The sequence below is a fragment of the Asterias amurensis genome, chromosome 17 (assembly GCF_032118995.1).
Source record: "Asterias amurensis chromosome 17, ASM3211899v1".
NCBI classification, from domain to species: Eukaryota; Metazoa; Echinodermata; class Asteroidea; order Forcipulatida; family Asteriidae; genus Asterias; species Asterias amurensis.
This window is the reverse complement of record NC_092664.1, coordinates 2,503,083-2,526,509: the sequence shown is the minus strand read 5'-3', so window position 1 is coordinate 2,526,509 and position 23,427 is coordinate 2,503,083. Positions and strand designations below refer to the sequence as shown.

The 23,427-nt window shown below is 39.7% G+C and overlaps 2 protein-coding genes across 3 annotated transcripts in view; both read right to left on the bottom strand.

Moving 5' to 3' along the window:
* Positions 1 to 281: 281 nt before the first annotated feature.
* Positions 282 to 14,522, bottom strand: LOC139949688 (uncharacterized). Its single transcript, XM_071948164.1, has 8 exons — positions 14,378 to 14,522; positions 11,893 to 12,010; positions 8,349 to 8,540; positions 7,209 to 7,268; positions 5,090 to 5,212; positions 4,598 to 4,726; positions 3,667 to 3,736; positions 282 to 3,220 (listed from the first exon to the last, which is right to left on the bottom strand). The coding sequence occupies exons 2-8, from the start codon at positions 11,971 to 11,973 to the stop codon at positions 3,021 to 3,023; spliced, it is 855 nt and encodes a 284-aa protein (XP_071804265.1). The 5' UTR covers positions 11,974 to 12,010; positions 14,378 to 14,522; the 3' UTR covers positions 282 to 3,020.
* An 811-nt stretch (positions 14,523 to 15,333) lies between these two features.
* LOC139949685 (uncharacterized) overlaps positions 15,334 to 23,427 on the bottom strand; it is a 53,779-nt gene continuing 45,685 nt past the window's right edge. For both annotated transcript variants that reach the window (XM_071948161.1, XM_071948162.1), the window contains 2 exons: positions 21,774 to 21,846; positions 15,334 to 20,431 (listed from right to left, as the gene is read on the bottom strand). In XM_071948161.1, the coding sequence (XP_071804262.1) occupies positions 19,824 to 20,431; positions 21,774 to 21,846 (681 nt within the window). In that variant the 3' untranslated portion in view covers positions 15,334 to 19,823. The remainder of the gene's footprint in view (positions 20,432 to 21,773; positions 21,847 to 23,427) is intronic.

The following is a 23,427-nucleotide window of genomic DNA, read 5'->3' as shown; positions in this document are numbered from 1 at the left end:
AAAAACAATCTATTAAAAAAAATATTTAAAAAAATATCGGTGGAAATATTTCTGAAAAAGGAGCGGCTTTCTTTTCCCGACTGGACGAATTATTGATGGCAATGTCTAGCAACTGAGAAATTGCTATTTATCATGACAAAGTTTCATTCACATTAATTTTGGTTTTGTTCTTGAACAATTTCCAAATCACAAAAAGGTAATAATATTATTAGATGTTGTATGTCTACTTCCCAAAAGAGAGGGTGAAAAAAATAATAATAAGTATTTTTTCATAAAGAAAACAATGTTAACCGATTTTTATTACATTCTAGATAGGCACACTGGGAGTAGGGACAGAGAACTGTGTGTCCATAAATAAGAGAGCAATACACATTGTCTCACTGAGGAAATAAATTTTATTTTCTGTGCCTTAGTATTCAATTCAAGCAAGCATGGCAGTATTTAAATGATGTATTTCAGTTCTCGAAAATCAGAAGATGAAATTCTTAGCTGCAGTTTCAATAATTGGCTTAGGTTGGTACTTACTACAATCTATACATAATCAATAATTTATCGGTAGGCCTACCACATGAAAAAAATATATTTGGATAGCTAACTCTCACCCTACATAGAAAAAAATATAAATAATACAAACATAAAATACAAAAATATATCCATGTTAAAACTTAAACTTTTGCTTCATGGAAAAACCCTTTAAAAATGCAAAACCACAGTCACAATGTTTCAACTATTACCAACTCATATTGTCTTAGTTGGTAAATTAATTTAAAATAATATTAACTTCAGACGGTTTGGATCAAAAGGGGGGGTTAAATCAAAAGGGGTGGTTGGGTCAAAAGGGGTGGGTGGGGCAGAATGTGTTAGAACAAGGAAACAGCTACCATTATGGTATCAAGTTCAGACAAGGTGAGCGTAGAGGCGGGTTGGGGTGGGAGTGGGTGGTTCGCAGATGTGCACACAACCTACTACTGTTTGGAATAAAAGTAACAGTTAAGTGTGATCAATTTTATCTCAACTATGTGTAAGTGTGACCTTTTGTAGCCATAAAATAGGGAATAACCTAACCATTCCTTTTTGACCCTGGTTCTAACCCTACTTTGGACTGCAGCATTTTCCAAGTGGGTTTTGGGTTTGGATTGAATTTTTCCCCCGTTACGAGTTTTCTCTCCCACATGTTTTCTCCACAAATATCTGGTACATCCTTACGGCTTAGTACAGTGTAAGGCAATAATAAACAATTTGATGCTCATTATGGGCAGTATGTAGTCACCCTCCCCCTTCCGCCCCCAAGAAAAATAATTCTGGCAACATTTGGAGCCCTCTGCCCCCATAATCATTGAGGCATGCATACAAAAGTATTTCTAAGTTTCTAAGATACTTACGCCCCCGTAAACAGATAAAAATACTAATAACTCGATGCACAGGCCATATATAAAAATGTGATAATTAAAATACATGACATTAGCTCCCAACTGGTTTTTCAAAATATATAAAGTTTGAATGCAAGATATCAACTATTAAAATTCTCTTTCAAGGTTTACTTTAAAGTCCAAAATTTAAAAAACGTTAGCGTCGGCAGGAATAGTGTCGCAACTTCGATGACCGATCGAGCTCAAATATTCACAGGTTTGTTATTTTATGCATATGTTGAAATATACCAACTGTGAAGGCTAGTCTTTGACAATTACCAATAGTGTCCACTTCCTTAAAGGCTAACTTTGACAAAAATGTTATCCAACCTAATATTAGAACACAAAAGTAGTTGGACTGATGTTTCAACCCTAGCAAAGTCTTCCCTGAATGCATAATGACAACACAACACATAAACAGGTATTGGTGTAACAAAAGCAGTCAAGTGAAGGAGATTTAACATAGATAAAAGCTGAGAAAATATAATTAGCTGTTGCAAACTGCTTACCAACCAAAAGGACAGCTGTGGCATAAATGCAAGAGATACTTATTGGCCTGATGTTTCAACACTAACAGAGTTTTCTCAAAGGCTAAATGAAATAAAAACTCATAGAAAAGGGATGCAGGGGATGGTCAAGAGGATGACAATTGGGAGTAGGGGGAAGGGGGAAGACTGGTTTACCACGGGTTGGGCACACAAAGGTAAAGTCACACAGTAAGGCCTGACTGTTAATATTTGTTGTGATGTTGTCACTTTATGGATTGCAATACTATTGGTTCTTTTGGTAGGTAAATGCAACAGCTAATTCTGTCTAACATAATAGGGCCTTTTTAGTCAAGCGACCAATTCTAATCAAACAAATTGCTTAGAAAACCTGCACATCCTACTACTATTTAGAGCATGAGCAATATCATAAAATAAATTTGTTAAAGATCTGCTTAAAATGATTTTGTTTATGTAAAAAATATATACCATATCTTATAGTGTGCAATCCCATATAATGTAAAAGTACAAAAAGTACAAAAATATAAGATATATATCAATGGCAGCAGCATTAACACCAGGGGATAATTTCACAAAGAGCTGAATAAAAGTCTATAAAAGTGCTAACTCCCAAACTGGTGACCACCACTACTCTGCTTTAAATGGCAACTCATTTAATGAATATTGTGCATTTATAAACAAGGCATTATTAATATAAAAAAACTGAGTACTGAGCAAGGGAAGTATCGTCAAAAAGCTACATTATACCAATACCACTATACCAGGGAAAGTCTCATCACAAACCTCTAAAGTAAGACAAGAACTAAGCCCGAATACATGGAGCTTAGCACAAAATAATTATGCTCAACAGAATAAGGTTACTAGCCAAGCAACCATGCCACAAGTACAATTTATGACTGGTTTCCTGCTCATTAATTCTGCTTAGCAGAACAATGTTAAGCAACATCCTCTGCTAAAGCAACTCTATGAATTTGGACCCTAGTGTTCATGGTTTGCTAATGTAGCATTATGATATAAAAGCCGTTATGAAAAGTATCTCCTTCACGAAAAATAAACATATCTGTTGATCTGGATCAATACAATTCAAGGCAGATGTCTCCAAGACTTACTTGGGCAGAGGCTGTTCCTGGGCTTGAGATTGAATCTGCCCCTGGGCTTGGGATTGAAACTGCCCCTGAGGCAGAGGTTGAAGCGTCCCCTGAGGCAGAGGTTGAAACTGCCCCTGGGGTGGAGGTTGAAACTGCCCCTGGGGCTGGTAGGTCTGGCCAGGCTGCAAGACAACCTGATTCGGGTAGGCCACAGTAGCTACAAATAAAACAACAGGTAGAAAAGAAGAAGAAAACTCATGACAAAAGAAGCTTCTTCGCAATGGCCCCTCTACTCAATGAACAGCACATACTGAAAATAACAGCACGACTTTGATGAACATAAAAACTAGATAGGTATACTTGCGTCCAGTATTGACGGCAAAAGGTATTTACGACTGAACCCACTTTCATGGCTCTGCTTACCACCGAATTCTGCGCCTTCCATCACCATTCTCCGCTTACATTCCAGCGCCCAATTTCTGCCTTAGCTGTGTTAGCGTAGAATGTCGTACACATGGGCACAAGCCAAAATATTTTTCGCTAACCTGTGAAATACGCTTGACCTAAGCACAGAATGTCCTGCTTCTCAAGGGCCAAATCTTTGCTTAAAGTTAGCAGAGTCATGAAATTGGGCCCAGATGTCTGCAACAGATGGACACTTACCGCCAGAGTTGATGTACACACCCTGTGGGGCCGCTCCAACAACCATCTGTTGTGGGTAGGTTAAAGTCATCTGTTGCGAGGAAAGAACAAAACATATCATCTATACCAAACAAGAACAACAAGTCAAGAAGAACATTCACAATGTTATTTAGAATGGTGGTCCTTCCATTTAGGAAGTATAGGTTATATCTGGAAACCAAACAGAGGCTCTATAATCCAGACCATACTTAAAAATTTATTATTTTTCGCATAGAATCTAGCTCTATGTCAAGGCACAAAAGTGAAGGCATTTACTGCTCAGGTGTGATTGGGCCCACCGCATCTCCATGAGATCATGCTTGGTACACTTGACTTGTGTAAGTACAGATAGTCCTTCAGGACCAAGCTGTGTAATTTGACAGTCTTCCCGCTGGAATCCCGGCAGGATCCTTTAGGAATCCTGGTAAAGTATTCTATAGGGATATCATAGCAGACAATGACAATAAGTCCTTTAAAAGTAGCGATTTTCACACTTGTCTGGACTATTTTTTCTGAAGTCTCTGCGTGTTTGACCGATCAATCAATCAATCAAGTTTTGTTTTAAGGCGCTGAGGCCCAGTTGAATGGTTTAGTAAGCCTGCTGGAACAGGTGAGCTTTATGGAGTGTCTTGACCAAGGTGAGTGAGCTGGCATTTCTGATCTGTGTAGGAAGCTTATTCCAGAATTTTGGGGCCATATACAGAGATTGATCTCTGCCAAAGTAGAATAGCGAGTTCTTGGCAGAACAAAAAGGGAGCATGAGGTAGACAAATGAAGATGTCTTTGTTGAGACCTTAATTCAAGCATGTCCATGATATATCCAGGAGCTTGCTTATGGATTGCCTTGACTTTGACACTAGTCACACAGTAAGTCCCCCATACGCCTTACATATCGACATGTGTAAAATCTTACCATGGTCGGAGGAGCGCAGTTGCCATTATAGTGGATACCGCAACAAGTTAAACTGGCTCCCACAATAGAGATGACAAACTCTGCAATGGCTATCACCAGGAGGCACCCATCAATTCCAAGCCGTGGACCCTAAAATGACAACATCATTTTATTACTTCAAAACATCAGATAAAAAGTACTTTGTCTAGCATTCAATCACATTGAGTTGAGTGCCTAAACATAACTGGGCAACAGAGGGCGCCATTACTTTGCTGCATATTCTACCCATATGAAATTGCCCACATTTCCCCCATGATGGGCCTTACATGTTATGTCTATATAGGATTGGCCAAATTTACAGCCAACGGGCCATAAAATTGGCCTGGGGATCCTTCCTACCTCATTTCTTTGACCCTGGCACAAAAATGTGGGGGCCATCATTTGCTGCCCCCCCCCCCCAATCCCGTAAACAAAATAATTAATCCGTGCAGGCCAAGAGTAGCTTTAACTTACCGATGATGAGCAGGAAGAGTACCAACAGGGATATCTGTCATACGATATAGCCACTCCAGCAACATACGCAACACCAAAGGCTGCCAGAGCGCTTAAGATGGACATCACCATGTACCCAATGATCTGAAGAATAATAATTATGTTTAAAGGCAATGGACACAATTGGTAATTACTCAAAATAATCATTAGCATTAAACCTTACTTGGTAACGAGTAATTATGGGGAGCTGTGAGAAACTGCTCCTTCTGAAGTGAAGTAGTTTTTGAGAAAGAAGTAATTTTCCACAAATTTGATTTCGAGACTTCAGAATTTTAGGTCTCAAAATCAAGCATCTGAAAGCACACAACTTCTTGTGACAAGGGCATTTTTTCTTTCCTAGTTATCTCGCAACTTCGACGACCAATTGAGCTCAACTTTTCACAGGTTTGTTTTTTATGCATATGTTGAGATACACTAAGTGAGAAGACTGGTTTTTGACAATTACCAATAATGTCCAGTGTCTTTAAGCCATAATGACAATTTATTGTTGCCTATAGTCCAACACTGAAAACCTCTGGGGGGTGGGGGATCCCCAAAAAGTCCACAAAGTACTTCTCGAGATATTGCTCAGACAACATTTCCTGTGTTTTAGCCATGACAAATTTGTTTGCCTTTGGTCCAAAAAGGACAGACCACTGGGGTTGGGAGGATCCCAGGACCAATCCACATGAAAAGTCTTAAGTTACAAATAGTTTGTACGCACGCCACCATACGAACGCACAAGTCGCAACACGATTTTTTGCACAGTTTGACTAGACTATAATGACAAAGAATCAATAACTATTTCCACCAAATCAAATACAAACAGTTTTATCGACTTTTCAAAGCTGAAAAAAGTTTTTTTCCTATGGCGAGAAAGTTGCAATTCCTAAAAAAACAAGCAATTCAAATTATCGTAGTTCATAGATAAATTTGTAGTTACAATCGTTTTACATGCTAAAATAATGTTTGTCTCACGGAGACAAACATTATTTTATTGACTTGCTCATTTCTAAAACAAATACAGCACCTCAGTGAGTAATATTTTTAAGGGAAGCTTTTTACCATCATTATCTTCAAACCGTGTAAGATTATTGTAAATGTGTGGACATTGTGGTTTGTGTCTTACAAAAAGTATCCAGACCCTTTAAACTGTTGTTTTTTGTTAGTGGATGTGCAGATATATAAAATTTTAGAACTGTATATATGGAAAAGTTAGTAAGAAAAGTCTCAATAAATCAAAGCCCTGTGTTTATCATGCACTGAGTGTATTAACAATGTGTGTGTGTGTGCGCACGCAGGTTGGATACATTGTAATATAATGTTAGGATGTCAGGCATGCACGCAATGCGCACCATTCTGCACCCTAGTGTAGAGTTACATCGCATTTGATTGGACTAAAGTTTTGATGTTTTCACTTTTTTCTCCTGTCCGACAAAAATATTCTACCAATCACAGCAAATTTGATACACAGTGTAGAAGAACTAATTTAGCGGAAAATGGTGGAAACCCCACCCATCCAAGTTTTTAGTTAACAAATGAGGGCGCTCTACAATCGGTGTGCAGAGTTGTTTATTGAAAGTATGTTTATTGAAAGTACTGGACATATATCTTGGTTCAAGATTTGTTCTTTGGATCTAGCTAAGACCTTGGGATGTCTTAAAGTGATATATAACTTGGCATAAGATTTATTCATTCATTTTTATGATTTAACTAAGGCTTTATTGTTATAAACATGTTTCATTTTTATGGAAACGTAAACCTGCCGAACTCAAATTTTGCAGATTGAAACAAAAATTTGTCATATTGACTTTTGTCCAGATATTTACAAGTTGCATAATTTCACTTTATTTAAATTATTATTATATTGATTCTTGGGAAGATATAACTTACAAGTTGTGTAATTTTAATTCTTGTTCTTTCTTTTAACTTCCAGAGAACCGTTTTGACTGTCCTTTGTATAGTATCTATATGAACACAACAATTCACCTGTAAATAAACCCCGAATAAAATATTCTATATCAACTTCAAAATCTGTCTGGTTGTCACTGCCTGTGAGTAGCCTCCAAGAAACTCGGTTACATGGAGCTGATATACTCACCACACATGAGTTTCTTTTATGTCCACCTGCAATGCCCAAATTTCCAGCAACAAGGAAGAACTGTTGAATGAAGAAAACATAGAAACAAGCTCTAAGAAATGAAACACTTGACTGCAGACAGAAAACATAAGCCTAAAGGCACTGGACACTATTGGTAACTACTATTGGTAATTAATTGGTAACAAGCAATGGAGAGCTGTTGATAGTATAAAACATTGTGAGAAACAGCTCCCCCTGAAGTAACAAAGTTTTTAAGAAAGAAGTAATTTCTCACTAAAATATTTGAGTTCAAGCATCTGAAAGTACAACAGTGTGTTTTTTCTTCCATAATTATCTTGCCACTTCGACGACCAATTAAGTTCAAAATTTCACAGGTTTGTTATGTGTATGTTGGGATACATCGAGTGAAAAAACTTGTCTTTGACAATTACCAAAGGTGTCCAATGCCTTAAGCCACAAGCTTGCCACAAGTGCCATCCAGAATGCTAAATGAGCCTACTGCAAACTATTATATGAGAATGCAATCTACCTGCAAGCGAATCGTATGCTAGATATCTTGCATTCATTGCATGGTCAGGATGCAAGCTTGACCAAAAAACTTGCAAGCGCTCTTGAGTATATGTAAGACTTTGCAAGAACTTATGATCTAACCACAAGATTGTGCAAGCATTTAAGCTTACAGCAATCTTACACTTTTGCCATGAGAAAATAGATGTTCACTCCAAATCTACGTATGCATTTCAAGTTGCTGACCATTTATAAATTTCCTGTTGGATACTCATGTATAAGAGTTGTGTGTTACATATAGTAACTCTTTCACAAGCTTTTTGGTTGAGGAAATCTTTTTAATTATGAAAAGTTTTTGTTTGTTACCACGTCCTTTTTGTGTAATGCGACTGACCGCTTTTTACAACGTTATAACAACCAGAGCACAAAGCCCACAACATTTCTAATATCATCAATTCAAAGCCTTGGGTGTCAAGTACAAATCAGTCTATAAACTTAGTGGATCTAACATAAAATAGATAGAACTTCTAGCACCAAGATCAAGAAATGACACAGAAAAGTGTAATGCGACTGACCATGGAACTGCCCAAGAACTTCAAACTACTCATTTTTAGGCCTATTGTATGTACTTACACATAAGCCACACCAGATCGGAGTGCCAATGTAGTATTGCCAACATTTCGCAATGATGGCGGCTATGCCGAACACCACCGCCAAGATTGCCAAGATGGTCTGCAAGTAACCGGTAACCCGTATGCCCTTCCAGCACCAGTTACCTCGCTGGTCCCCGGCACCGACAGCATTTGAAGCTGGTTGCAGTGTTACCTGATTATGAATTGAAAGATAAGCTAATGAAACTATAAATAACAGTAACAGTAACAGTAACAGTAACAGTAATAGTAATAGTAATAGTAATAGTAATAGTAATAACAATAGTAATAATAATAATAATAATAATAATAATAATAATAATAATAATAATAATAATAATAATAATAATAATCAGTCATAAGGTGTTTGTGAACATACAAATAAATAATAATAATAAATTTATAAACAGAAAACTTTCACAAAAGTTGTACATATATAAACAGAGCAACGTAGATGTCAAGAAGGCCGACTCTGAATAAAAAATTATAATATTATAATAAGCAAATGATATTTGACTAGAAGTGTTACTGTCAACACCCAAACTTAACTTTATCTGGTGCTGACTCCTGAACCAAAACACCCCATGGTCAAAAAGTCAGTTCATCAAGTGAAAAAAACTCTATATCAAGAAACATGTCTTTAAAAATGCTACATACAGCAACAGCTACCCCTCATCTACCAAGGAGCATGTCTCACAAGTTAGTAGAGAGGTTTCACAAGCGCACGGATACAGACATACGGATATGGGGTATATGGGGTGTCGTGGCCGAGCGGTTAAGAGCACCGAATTCAAGCTCTGCTGATTCTGTTCAGGAGTGTGTGGGTTCGAATCCCGGTTGTGACACTTGTGTCCCTGAGCAAGACACTTAACTATTATTGCTTCTCTCCACCCAGGGGTAAGTGGGGACCTGTGAGGGCAGAGATGGTTATTGTGATTGATTTAGCCGAGTAGCGCATTTGTTGCACGAGGCTGTATACTCCCCAGGGAGCTGAGATGGTTTAATGAGTGAATTAAGGCCCAGTGACCGGGGGTAATAATTTGAAGCGCTTTGAGACACCCATCCGGGAGTGAAAAAGCGCTACATAAACTCAAATATTATATAATTTCCTTGGGAAATGTTTTTGATCTGGGACAAAAAGACAACTAAAAGTTTGCAAAACAGTATCCGTCATTTGATGAGAAAAAAGTAATCTAATTTAATTTCGCATTCGGAGTTTATTGCTCAATGAGCATTTCATTAGGTTTCTTTGGGAGGCATTGTAATTTTTCACCATTTTCTCGTGAGCCAAACGACCGATCGATCTCAAACTTCTATAGGTTCTGTGACACTTCCAGCAACTGTTTTGTCAGCAAAACAAATTCTGTAATGTTCTTTCGAAATACATGTTACTTTTCTTCTGATATTATAATCAATGAAAATCTACCAAGTCTCTCTGGTTCATTCTAAGAATGTCTAATTTGGGAAAAATATTGCATGAATGATAGGTCAGGCGATAAATTGTAGGCCTACATAATAATATTATAATATGCAGTCATATCGAGAGTATTAAGATTAGATTACCAAATTTGTTTTTTGGTTGTATTTGCAGTGTGTTAGCAGGCATTATAAAACTTCCGGGTGTGAGCCTGACCTTAAATAAACATCAGCTTCCAACTGGTTAAAATTGGTTTCGATTGTAAAGCTCTGTTGCATTTGGAGTCCTTAGAAAATATTTGTATGAAAAGCAGCGACTGGTACAAACTGCTGCTACTTCAATACAATCACGTAGGCATAAATAACCATTGTACATGTTGGCCCTGCATATACAGTGTAATGTTACAGGAATGTGTCTTGCCTGTCCATTTAAGATTGCACTGTATAAACCATTACGCATTTTTGAGTCATAATACCAATGACCTTTGTGGATACTACTAGGTTGTGATCTTTTGTATTCTAGTTTTTACAGGAACGTTACAGAATTGGTAGGAACAAAATTTGTGTCTAAGATCACAAGATTTACCTAAAATGATAGTGGAAAACATTCCTTGAAATCTTTCTGTCTGAATTGTCATTTGATGTGAAATAAATAAAACTAATTTCCCATTTTATTTTTTGTAATCCATGTAGTGCAAAGTATGTAATTGGTTTTTCACTATTTCTCGTGACACAGGCATTCTGAAACTTCTACAGGTTGGAATCCTGGTCGTGACACTTGTGTCCCTGAGGAAGACACTAATAACTATAATTGCTTCTCTCCACCCAGGGGAAAATGGGTACATGTGAGGGCAGAGATGGTTCTTGTGATAGGGTTAGCGGAGTAGCGCATATATTGCGCACAGGCTGTATACTCCACCGGGAGCTTAGATGGTTTAAGGAATGATATAAGGCCCAGTGACCAGGGGTAGTAATGTTGGAGCGCCATGAGCGTCACTGCATGATGGACCTTAGCGCGATACAAGAAGCCATTATTGGACAGCTTATGTGGTGGTATAAAGTGCTTACACTGCCAGCAACTGTTTTGTTAGCAAAAACCAATACTGTAATGTTCCTTTAAGCAATTTTTACTTTTGTACTCGAGTGTATTTAAAGCCACTTATTTTTTACATAAAGTCACCTGGAAATATAAAAATTTTTTTTTAAAACATTAGAATATATGTTAATGAACAAAAAAATAACTTTTTGAGTAATTGTTTGGAATGATTTATATGTTTAAAAAATAGATAAAGCTGTTTGGGGGTGACTCCGCCTACCCCTTTTGTGATGTCAATCGAGGCAGACTGCCTCGATCGATCATCGAACACACGTACGTGCAAGTACATGCAAGTCCTAGCCCTGGCGGTCTTACACTTTCATTTTGTACTACAGTGACGTCCTGGACATCAGGGTACATTTCTGGGGCGGAAAATTTTCACAGCTTCATAACCCAAATCTTACCTGCAACAAGCCACAAATTTCAACAGATTCACATTCTATGGCGGCATACATTTTTCTGCGGTGGGTTTTGGTCCTCATATATTCCTCACAAATCCGTCATTTTCCTGAAATGATGCAGCTTCCAATGTAAAAAAATTCCCGTTTCGATCGTTTTCTCACAGTGTTGTCTGTTGTCGTGCATACGCGTATACATTCGCGTGCAAGACGCATGATGCAAGCTTAGACGCACGAATTCTTGGTCACCCTATCTTGACTGCACAGCGTTAACACGCAACACAATTCAAAATTTGTGCGTCGTGCGTCTTGCGTACACACGGCAGACTGTGAGAGGAGTACGAACAAAAATGGGAATTCCTTAACGTAGGGAGCTGCATTATTTCATGAAATTGACGGATTTGTGAAGATAACTTACGATCAAAACCCACCGCAGAAAAACATATGCTGCCATGGAATGGAATGTCTCATAGTTCAAACGTAGTCCGACAACCTTGCAGGAAAATACTGTATTTTATTAATAAGCCCAGAGCGTCACTGAGTGACAGATGCACTGTAGATGCGTGTTTTTTTATTGGTTTTTTAATACTTTTGATGATTTTGTAGGATGAACTTACCAGTGGTTGTTGTACAATCGTTGGTTGCTGTTGGGGGTTGCCATGCTGGTAAGCTGGGGGTGGCTGTTGGGCAGGTTGCATTGTTGCAGATCACAAAAAACTCTTTAAAAAGTTCAACCTGTTTAAAACAGGAAAAAATACGCTGTTAATGAATTGAAAAACAATTTATAGGGTCGACCAAAGACAAATTGAGTGGGATTTCAAACAATAACCTAAAGAATAAATGCCGATGCTCTACCAATCTGTTTAGCCCTTTCTTTAATCCGTGGTGTCAGTCAGAAGCCATACAATCTTCCAATGATACAGCCAGGGATCATACCCAAGTTTATGCTACAACCTGGGATTGGGCAGGTTTGTTCTGTTGATTCGTACTACTTCTAGAACTATAGGGAGCCGGTTTTCAAACACTCACAGAGACAAACCAGAATCGAAGCCACACACTGACATGCTGCGGTCCGTTCTCCAGTTGTGTACTGGTAATAGTAATAGTAATAATAATAACATTATTAAGGCAAGTTTTTGTGCTTAGCAGCTCTATGAAATTGGGCCCTGATCATCCCAGCCAGGCATGCCAGGTAGGATACAGCTTCTCTCAAATTCATTTTCCCCCAAACCGTGACGGGTGCTCAGCCTGGGGCTGGGCCGGGCAGCCCGAGGGGGAAGGGGTGCACTTGCGTCCCGAGGGCTGTGACGGGTGCTCAGCCTGGGGCTGGGCCGGGCGTCCCGAGGGGGAAGGGGTGCACGGGCATCCCGAGGGCCGTGATGGGTGCTCAGGCTGGGGCTGGGCCGGGCGTCCCGAGGGGGAAGGGGTGCACGGGCATCCCGAGGGCCGTGATGGGTGCTCAGGCTGGGGCTGGGCCAGGCGGCCCGAGGGGGAAAGGGGTGTCTCAGGGCCAAGTGGTGAGTGGGTTTAATGTCCAGGCAAACAGATAATTGATACTATTTTTTACCATTTGCATTTTCATTGTTGGTGGAGGTAATAAAGTGGGTATGAATAGAGCTGTTATGTGTTTTTTTAAAACCTGTTTCTGAATCTGTACAAATTGGAAGGGTGCAGGGAGGGGAGACCGTTTAATAACTTGGCGCATGCACGGGCGTCCCCGGGGGTGGGGTGTGGGGTAACCGGGGTGTAAAAAGTAATGTTTTATTCAATGTTTTTTTAACCTGTTTCTGACAGCAGAGGTTAGGGCCTATCAGCTTATAAATCAAAGTAATTTGTTTGGGGCAAGATGTAATTCATAATGCTGTCGCTTGCTTATCCTGAAAATCACGTCGAAATATGGTTGGTAATTCTGTTTTTATGAAGGCAAAAATTTCATGCTAAGCAAATTTTTGTGTTCAGCAGCTCTATGAAAAAGGGCCCTGCCGCCTACGGCGGCCGCAAACACCAAGCCGCACACGGTGCGGAGTCCGTCCCCAATGCGTGCGATGCACACCTAGACATGTTAGATCAGAGGGCTACGAAAAGAGCTCTAAACAGTGTCACTCTCCCGACCGTGCATTCAGCCAAAGAGAACGGAATACTTACTTGAGGTTCGCGCAATAGTTATAGAATCGCAGAACTTATACAAGAATTTGTCTAAGCATTTCAGAAACGGAGGTCAGCCGCTCAACCGTCGACTTGTCTTGGCCATCCGTCGAGTCGTCTCAAAGTCGAGTTGTCTGAACCATCGAGTTGTCCGAATGGACGAGTTGGCTGACATTCAATTCGTCCACCACAAACATGTTCAACATGATCTGGAAGAACATATGAACTTCAACCTAAGACTAAGAGTCCCCAAAGCTGTCACCACTAGAAATCACACTCCACTCACCCTTAGAATCCCTTCCTCTAGAACAAAACGCCTTTCATACTTTCCCAAAGTGCACTAGATGGAAATCACTCCCCTACTTTAACAACCAGCATAACTAGCCTCACTACGTTTCGGCGTACACGCATAAAATGAGTTCCTCCCTCTGACCCGACATCATTGAGTGTTGTTCCTTTAGTAAGGAGCTAATCAATAATTATCAAGATTAAGATCAACAAGGAGAAGCCGAGAGTGTCCATGTACTAATCAAAATAACTTCAATGCCATGTCCTATGATTAAAGGAACACGTTGCCTTTGATCGAACGAGTTGGTATATACAAAGCGTTTGTAACCGTTTATTATAACATGCATATGGTTATTAAAAGAGGTTTAAAAAGTAGAATATAATGATCCACACAAATATGCCTCGAAAGTGTGTGGTTTTCCTTTTACTTTGCGAACTAACACGGTCGGCCATTTATGGAGTCAACAATTTGACTGACCATGTTAGTTGACGAGGTAAATTGAAAACCACGCAATTTCGAGTGATACTTGTGTGGATCAATCATTATTATATTCTACTTTTAAAATATCTTTCTAATCATAATGCATTCTATAACAAATGATTACATACGCTTTTCAAAGACCAACTCGACCGATCCAAGGCAACGTGTTCCTTTAATTAACATCTTACCAGAGTAGAAAGGTGCACAAAAAGTACCGATAGAGCAACAGTCACTGTCCATCAAACGGCAGAAAAATGGAGGGTACACCAACTGACTGCGTTCCGTTGCTAAAACTGCATTCTGCACGCACACACAGCGGCCTACACACGTCACGCCGCGTGTAGTAGAAAATGGCATGAGGAAATTGGCGCCCTCTTTTGAAAAAAACATGCAGTCAGGGGAGGGGCCACGAGGGGGAGCGGGTATTACTATCGCGGTGTCAGAAATTATTCCAGTTGAAACAAAAATTAACAAAATTGTGGTGTAAATATTTCTGAAAAGGAAGGGGGGGCGACTTTCACTGACAATGTCTGGCAAGAAATTGATGACAAAATTTCATTTACACTTTACGTTGGTTTTGTTCTTGAACAGTTTTTAAATCACAAAAAGGTAAGTAAGAGGTTGTATACTTCCCAAAATAAAATGTTAATTTATTAGTTTTTCGCTATGAAGAAAAATGTAAACATTGGACACAATTCGTAATTGTCTAAGACCAGTCTTTTCACTTGGTGTATCTCAACATTGTGGATAAAAATAACAAACCTGTGAAAATTTGAGCTCAATTGGTCGTCGAAGTTGTGAGAGTTAAATGAAAGAAAAAACACCCTCGTCACACGAAGTTGTGAGCTTTCAGATGCTCGATTTCGAGACCTTAAATTCTAAATCTGAGGTCTCAAAATCAAATTCGTGGAAAATTACTTCTTTCTCAAAAACTTCGTTACTTCAGAAGGAGCCGTTTGTCACAATGATACTATCAACAGCTCCCCATTACTTGTTGCAAGGTTTTATACTAATAATAATTTTTAGTAATTACCAATGTGTCCACTGCAACTTTTATTTACGTTCTACATGTAGTTGGGCACTAGGAGTATGTGTGCCCAATAAATAAGAGCAGGTGCAGGTATAACACAACGTCTCACTGACGAAATATATTTTATTTCTCGATGCTTAAGTATTCAATACAAGCAAGCATGGCAATACTTATATTAATGATTTATTTCAGTTATTGAAAACCAGAAGGTTAAATTCTAAGCTGCTTTTAAAATTGTTGACTTAGTACTGAAAACGATCTATAATGATCAATTATTTATTGAAATATTAACTAAAGTTCTTATTTACACATTTGGAATGAAAGCACTCACCAATAAATAATGATAATTTAAAAAAAATACCAAACATACAAGAACAAGGCCCAAACCTGTCTAAATTTACACAGAAAACATCAACCATTGGTAATGAAAAACCCAAACACACAGCATTTTACCTATAAAAAAATTATAATAGGTAAAACGCTGTGTTTTTTTCTTCTTAGTTTTAGTCTTGCAAAGCAAGAGTTTGAGCATAACATTGATACACTAGGGGATGGGTGGGGCAGAAGGAGTGGGGGCAGGGAAGCAGTAATCAACCCAGTATGACCTTGTGTCAAAATGAATCTATTTTGTGGGGTGGGGAGGGATTGGGGGAGGGGAGGGGTACTGGGAGGGAGGGGGCACCTCCTCGACCACTGTTTTGAAAATGAGTTAAAATTCAGTGCGACAATTTGTATCTGAACCAATTATGACCAGGGCCTAATTTCATAAAGCTGCTGGTGCTTTTAAGCACAAAAAGTAGCCAAGCATAAATTACCGACCCTTACCAGCCTTAGGTTAGGCTACCAGCCAAACTACCATGTACCAAGTACAATTTGTGACTGGTGTCCTGCTCATTTCTGCTTAGCAGAAAATCTTGAATCAATGTTTCCTGCTATCTCTATGAAATTTGGCCCTGTTGATACACTTTTCAAGCCAGTGTGGCTTAAAAATCAGGTTGGGTATGCACCTTTTTGACCCTGGTTTGAACCCTACCTTTAGACTGCAGCATGTTCCAAGTGGATTGGGTTTTAATTAAGTTTTCCGCCAATATTTAAAACTAAAATTGTATCAACAACTTTCTTCACAAATAGCACCAGGGTTATGGGTTAGCGCAATAAGGCATGTTTAACAATTTGATGCTCTTTATATTGGGCATGATGTAGCCCCCCTCCCCCCACAAACAAAATAGTGGTTCTGGGAACTTTGGGGGCCCTCTGCTCGGCTCCCATTTTGGAGTCATGGTACACACTAAGGCTGTATACATGATCATTAAAATACATAAAAAAATAGATCCCAACTGGTTTTCAAAATATATAAGTTTGTATGGAAGATATAAACTATTAAAACTATCTTTCAATGTCTATTGAACTATTTACACATATGAGGTCATATAATTAGTTTGAACCCGTACCCAGATGTGGTTTAAAAGCACTGTAAACTGTAAAAATCCAAAGGCAAACAGGGTTGGATTAGATAGGAGTTTCTGCAACTATGGAAATGGGCACTTTTCACCTGTAGTCACTTACCGCGCCAACAATACTCGACCGATTGTATTCGTACTCGACCGAACGAGGTGTCAAAATCACCATAATTTAATTCTCCATCTCCTGGTATTTTCTTTGTTAGAATACGAGTAACAATTTTAAAATTATAGGTGCTTTTCCAACAGCTGCGCTACTTTTGTTGCCGTCTTTAGAATAAAAGTACACAACTATATGAAATTTACATCAATGGCAGCTGCATTTAAACCAGGGGACGATTTCACAAAGGGCTGAATTCATCTCAAACTGTACATCAAGCAATTGCTATGCCAAATGTGAAGATATAATAGAAATCATTATGACAGCAACAAGCCTTTTCTATGCACATTTATAACACCCCTTGCAAGTATTCTGCCTGCTCATTGGTTTAGAGCGCGTCACATGACAAGTCTTAGTTTTGCTACACGACGGCCGTGTGATAGTGCGTTGGTTTGCCATGCGCTAGTCCGAAGACTAGCACACGGCGTGCAGTACCCAGACGTCTGTTGCGTGTACGAGGATGATAAATTAATAGTCTGTAACCATTTCGGATTGCACGACACTACATGCAGCACAGTAAAAGTGTTTGCAATCTGTATTCGCGTCGTCCGTGGATTGTAGCATTCAGGTCTGTAACTTAATAATAATAGTACAGTATTCAGAAATATTTGGGGTGTTATAAAACAAATATTGACTGCTTTTACTCGTGCATTGGTTAAAAACTATGACTCCCTTGGTGATCCCTGTAGCGTTCTATTTTCCCTCGGCTTCGCCTCGGGAAAATAGAACGCTCCGGGGATCACCTCGGGAGTCATAGTTTTAACCATAGTACTCGAAGCAGTCAACATTTGTACAATAGTCTCTTGTCAAGCTACTTCCCTATACCTTTGAGGTTACTTCAAGCAAGAGATGAATCACAAACTAAAAATATATAGTCTCTTGTCAAGCTGCTTCCCTATACCTTTGAGGTTACTTCAAGCAATAGATGAATCACAAACTAGAAGTATATAGTCTCTTGTCAAGCTACTTCCCTGTACCTTTGAGGTTACTTCAAGCAATAGATGAATCACAAACTAAAAATATATAGTCTCTTGTCAAGCTACTTCCCTATACCTTTGAGGTTACTTCAAGCAAGAGATGAATCACAAACTAAAAGCATATAGTCTCTTGTCAAGCTACTTCCCTGTACCTTTGAGGTTACTTCAAGCAATAGATGAATCACAAACTAAAAATAAATAGTCTCTTGTCAAGCTACTTCCCTATACCTTTGAGGTTACTTCAAGCAAGACATGAATCACAAACTGAAAGTATATAGTCTCTTGTCAAGCTACTTCCCTTTACCTTTGAGGTTACTTCAAGCAAGAGATGAATCACAAACTAAAAATCATACTTCAATTAAAGTCACCTGGAAGTGTTTTTTTTTCAAAATAAAGCTTTTGTCACTAATATATGTGTTTTGATGAGTGGAATGAGTGGTTACTTCAAGCAAGAGATGAATCACAAACTAAAAATATATAGTCTCTTGTCAAGCTGCTTCCCTATACCTTTGAGATTACTTCAAGCAATAGATGAATCACAAACTAGAAGTATATAGTCTCTTGTCAAGCTACTTCCCTGTACCTTTGAGGTTACTTCAAGCAATAGATGAATCACAAACTAAAAATATATAGTCTCTTGTCAAGCTACTTCCCTATACCTTTGAGGTTACTTCAAGCAAGAGATGAATCACAAACTAAAAGTATATAGTCTCTTGTCAAGCTACTTCCCTGTACCTTTGAGGTTACTTCAAGCAATAGATGAATCACAAACTAAAAATAAATAGTCTCTTGTCAAGCTACTTCCCTATACCTTTGAGGTTACTTCAAGCAAGACATGAATCACAAACTGAAAGTATATAGTCTCTTGTCAAGCTACTTCCCTTTACCTTTGAGGTTACTTCAAGCAAGAGATGAATCACAAACTAAAAATCATACTTCAATTAAAGTCACCTGGAAGTGGTTTTTTTTCAAAATAAAGCTTTTGTCACTAATATATGTGTTTTGATGAGTGGAATGTGAATAAACAGTTAACTAAGGTTTTAAACAATCAGTTCTTATGTTATTTACAAATTTAAGAGTAGACCCCGACCCGAGAGGGCGTTATTTGTGACGTCAATCGAGGCAGACTTTGCCTGTAATGCGTAGAGTAAACACAATTGCAAAATACATGTACGGACCAAGTCGTGAGTTTGTACGTTTGAACCAACAAAAATTTTTTGTTTTTTTCCGGCAATGCCGACCAGGTGTATTGCTGCTGAATGCAGAAAAACACTTTTTGAAATGTACCAACTCACGACTTGGACGTACATGTACTTTGCACGTGTGTTTACTATACGCATTGCAGGCAAAGTCTGCCTCGATTGACGTCACAAAAGGGGTAGGCGGAGTCAGCCCCACAAACAACTTTATATATTTTTTAAACATATAAATCGTGACAAACAATTACTAAAAAAATTGTTTTATTGTTCGTAAGCATATACTCTTATGTTTGAAAGAAAAAAAATTATATTTCCAGGTGACTTTAAGGTATGATAGAGGATTGGTTGAGGTAACAAAATAATCCCAAATATTGTTCAGCATTTAGGTTATGATCAAGCTTATAAGGGCTGGCATTAAAAGTAAAAAATCATCGTTAACCATTACATGGTGCTAAGAAAGGAGTAGATCTCATAATTCAAACATCATTGTCCCGCATACCTTGAAGAAAAATTGGGAAAACAGCTTAACCATTTCAGAGAGGTGGATATTCGCGCAATATGGAGCCACTATTATTATTATTATTATCATTCAAACTAACATGTGACAAGTACACTTTATGACTGGTATCCTGCTCATTAGTTCTGCAAATAATTTCTGCTAAAGTAGCTCCATGAAATTGGGTTCCAGTGTACATGTACATGGTTTGCAAATGCAGCATATTAAAGATAAAAAAGCCGTTTGGAAAAAAATCTCCAAACACGAAAAACAGATACTAATCTGGATCAACACAATTCAAGGCAGGTGTCTTCAAGACTTACTTGGTACTAAGTAATGATTTTTATCTTTGCTGGGATCAAGAGGTGCCTCTGGATGCTGCTGGGGCGGAGGTTGCATCTGCCCCTCAGGTGGAGGTTGAAATTGTCCCTGGGGTGGAGGTTGAAACTGCCCCTCGGGTGGAGGTTGAAACTGTCCCTGGGGTGGAGGTAGAAACTGTCCCTGGGGTGGAGGTTGAAACTGTCCCTGGGGTGGAGGTTGAAACTGTCCCTCGGGTGGAGGTTGTAACTGCCCCTCGGGTGGAGGTTGAAACTGCCCCTGGGGTGGAGGTTGAAACTGCCCCTGGGGTGGAGGTTGAAACTGCCCCTCGGGTGGAGGTTGAAACTGCCCCTCGGGTGGAGGTTGAAACTGCCCCTGGGGTGGAGGTTGAAACTGCCCCTGGGGTGGAGGATGAAACTGTCCCTGGGGTGGAGGTTGAAACTGCCCCTCAGTTGGAGGTTGAAACTGCCCCTCGGGTGGAGGTTGAAACTGCCCCTCGGGTGGAGGTTGAAACTGCCCCTCGGGTGGAGGTTGAAAGTGTCCCTGGGGCTGGTAGGTCTGGCCAGGCTGCACAGCAATCTGATCCGGGTAGGTCACAGAAGCTACAAATGAAATAATTCGAAACAGTAAATCAAAAGGAGCTCCTTCTATATGACATAAGACTGTCCAAAATGAACTGCACTGGCTCCCCGTTCACAAAATAAATGTTTATTATTGGTTTATTAAAAATGCAAACATGGTGACTAAAAGCCAAATTGTGTATGCATATACACAAAGAATAAAAATACTTTTAATACTACTCTCATTATACTGCAATTAAAAACAAAATGCATTAAAGCTATACATACACAAGGAGGCAGGTATAAAAAAAGGACAAAGAAGGCACCATTTGTATTTGTTGAGGTCAAATAAATAATAATAATAATAACAAAACCAAAATAAAAATTAAAAAAATGGCTTTTTAAAACTGAACCAATCGGTCAAATTAAAACTCCTCCTGATCATCTTGAAGGAAACATCTTGATTCTCTTTGGGGTTTTTGGTTGCATTATCCCTAGCGCTTTGCATCCTTTGGAAAAGGCGCTTTATAAATTCGGTTCTTCTTATTATTATATTATTATAAAGGCACAAATGTGAGGGTAGATTGGTTACAGAAAGCAGCACTTTTTAAAAAAACAAGGATTCGGACAAAAATCCTTTAGATCTGATGGGATCTATGGGACATAGCCCGACTCAAGGATTTACTGGCACAACATGAAATGTTATCCTTCTTTTGCATGCTAGATGTTATAAGATAAAATAAATAACAATCATTTTATTGACTGTAATGAACTGCTGATGTCTGCAATTAGCCCTTTTCATCTACTCTATTCCACGAGTGTGCCACCTAGGAAACAACGCCTAGAGGGGTCGTTCAGACACAGTACCAAAGTTGGTTTAACTCATGTGTCAACCCGATTGAGTTCAACTCTGTGTGTCTCAACGGTTCTACAGTTAGTTAGTCCGAATCGAGTTCAACCCACAAAAGATAAACCGTCCAGGGAGGGAGTTGATCTTAAGACCGTTTCGGGTTCATCTTTTGATACTGTGTGTATACAGAATAAAAAAAGACCACATCCGATTTAACAGCATCCCATTGACCCCGTAATCACTTAGGTAAACACACGGTGAACAATGAACAGGACAATAAACAGGATGTTAGAGTAACAGGGTCGTGTTTGATTTGACTTCTTAAAACCAAAGATAAACCATAATGTGGTTAAACTTAGTGCTGTCTGAACGCACAGGGAATTGTTTTTTACGTCTGCCCCGTTAAATGGGAATGCTCTAGGGGGAATAGCCACCCTGCTCTGGGAGAAGGGGTACAGAGAAAGAGATCCAGAGTGAAAGGGCTATAGGTTGGCCTACAGGATTAATTAAGTAACTTCATGCATGGACACTTACCACCAGAGTTGATGTACACACCCTGTGGGGGAGCTCCAACCACCATTTGTTGTGGGTAGGTTTGGTAAGTCACCTGTGACAAGGAAAAAAACAATAATTAGGGCTCAAGCAGGAAAAGGTTGACTAAAGTCACCATCGGGGCTCAAGCAGGGTTTAGTGCAGTTGACTAAAGTCAACATCGGGCTTAAGCATGGATATAGTGCACAGTCACTAAAGTCACCATTGGGGCTCAAGCAGGGTATAGTGCACAGTTTGACTAAAGTCACCATTGGGACTCAAGCAGGGTATAGTGCACAGTTGACTAAAGTCACCATTGGGGCTCAAGCAGGGTATAGTGCACAGTTTGACTAAAGTCACCATTGGGGCTCAAGCACGGTATAGTGAACAGTGGACTAACGTCACCATTTGGGCTCAAGCAGGGTATAGTGCACAGTTGACTAAAGCCACCTTCGGGGCTCATCAAGCAGGGTATAGTGCACAGTTGACTAAAGCCACCATTGGGGCTCAAGCAGGGTATAGTGAACAGTTGACTAACGTCACCATTTGGGCTCAAGCAGGGTATAGTGCACAGTTGACTAAAGCCACCTTCGGGGCTCATCAAGCAGGGTATAGTGCACAGTTGACTAAAGCCACCATTGGGGCTCAAGCAGGGTATAGTGAACAGTGGACTAACGTCACCATTTGGGCTCAAGCAGGGTATAGTGCACAGTTTGACTAAAGTCACCATTGGGACTCAAGCAGGGTATAGTGCACAGTTGACTAAAGTCACCATTGGGGCTCAAGCAGGGTATAGTGCACAGTTTGACTAAAGACACCATTGGGGCTCAAGCAGGGTATAGTGAACAGTGGACTAACGTCACCATTTGGGCTCAAGCAGGGTATAGTGCACAGTTGACTAAAGCCACCTTCGGGGCTCATCAAGCAGGGTATAGTGCACAGTGGACTAAAGTCACCATTGGGGCTCAAGCAGGGTATAACGCACAGTGGACTAAAGTCACCATTGGGGCTCAAGCAGGGTATAGTGCACAGTTGACTAAAGTCACCATTGGGACTCAAGCAGGGTATAGTGAACAGTTGACTAAAGTCACCATTGGGACTCAAGCAGGGTATAGTGCACAGTTGACTAAAGTCACCATTGGGGCTCAAGCAGGGTATAACGCACAGTGGACTAAAGTCACCATTGGGGCTCAAGCAGGGTATAGTGCACAGTTGACTAAAGTCACCATTGGGACTCAAGCGGGGTATAGTGCACAGTTGACCAAAGCCACCATTGGGGCTCAAGCAGGGTATAGTGCACAGTTGACTAAAGTCACCATTGGGGCTCAAGCAGGGTATAGTGGACAGTTGACTAAAGTCACCATTGGGGCTCAAGCAGGGTATAGTGCACAGTTGACTAAAGTCACCATTGGGACTCAAGCAGGGTATAGTGAACAGTTGACTAAAGTCACCATTGGGGCTCAAGCAGGGTATAGTGCACAGTTGACTAAAGCCACCATTGGGACTCAAGCAGGGTATAGTGAACAGTTGACTAAAGTCACCATTGGGACTCAAGCAGGGTATAGTGCACAGTTGACTAAAGTCACCATTGGGGCTCAAGCAGGGTATAGTGAAAAGTTGACTAAAGTTACCATTGGGGCTCAAGCAGGGTATAGTG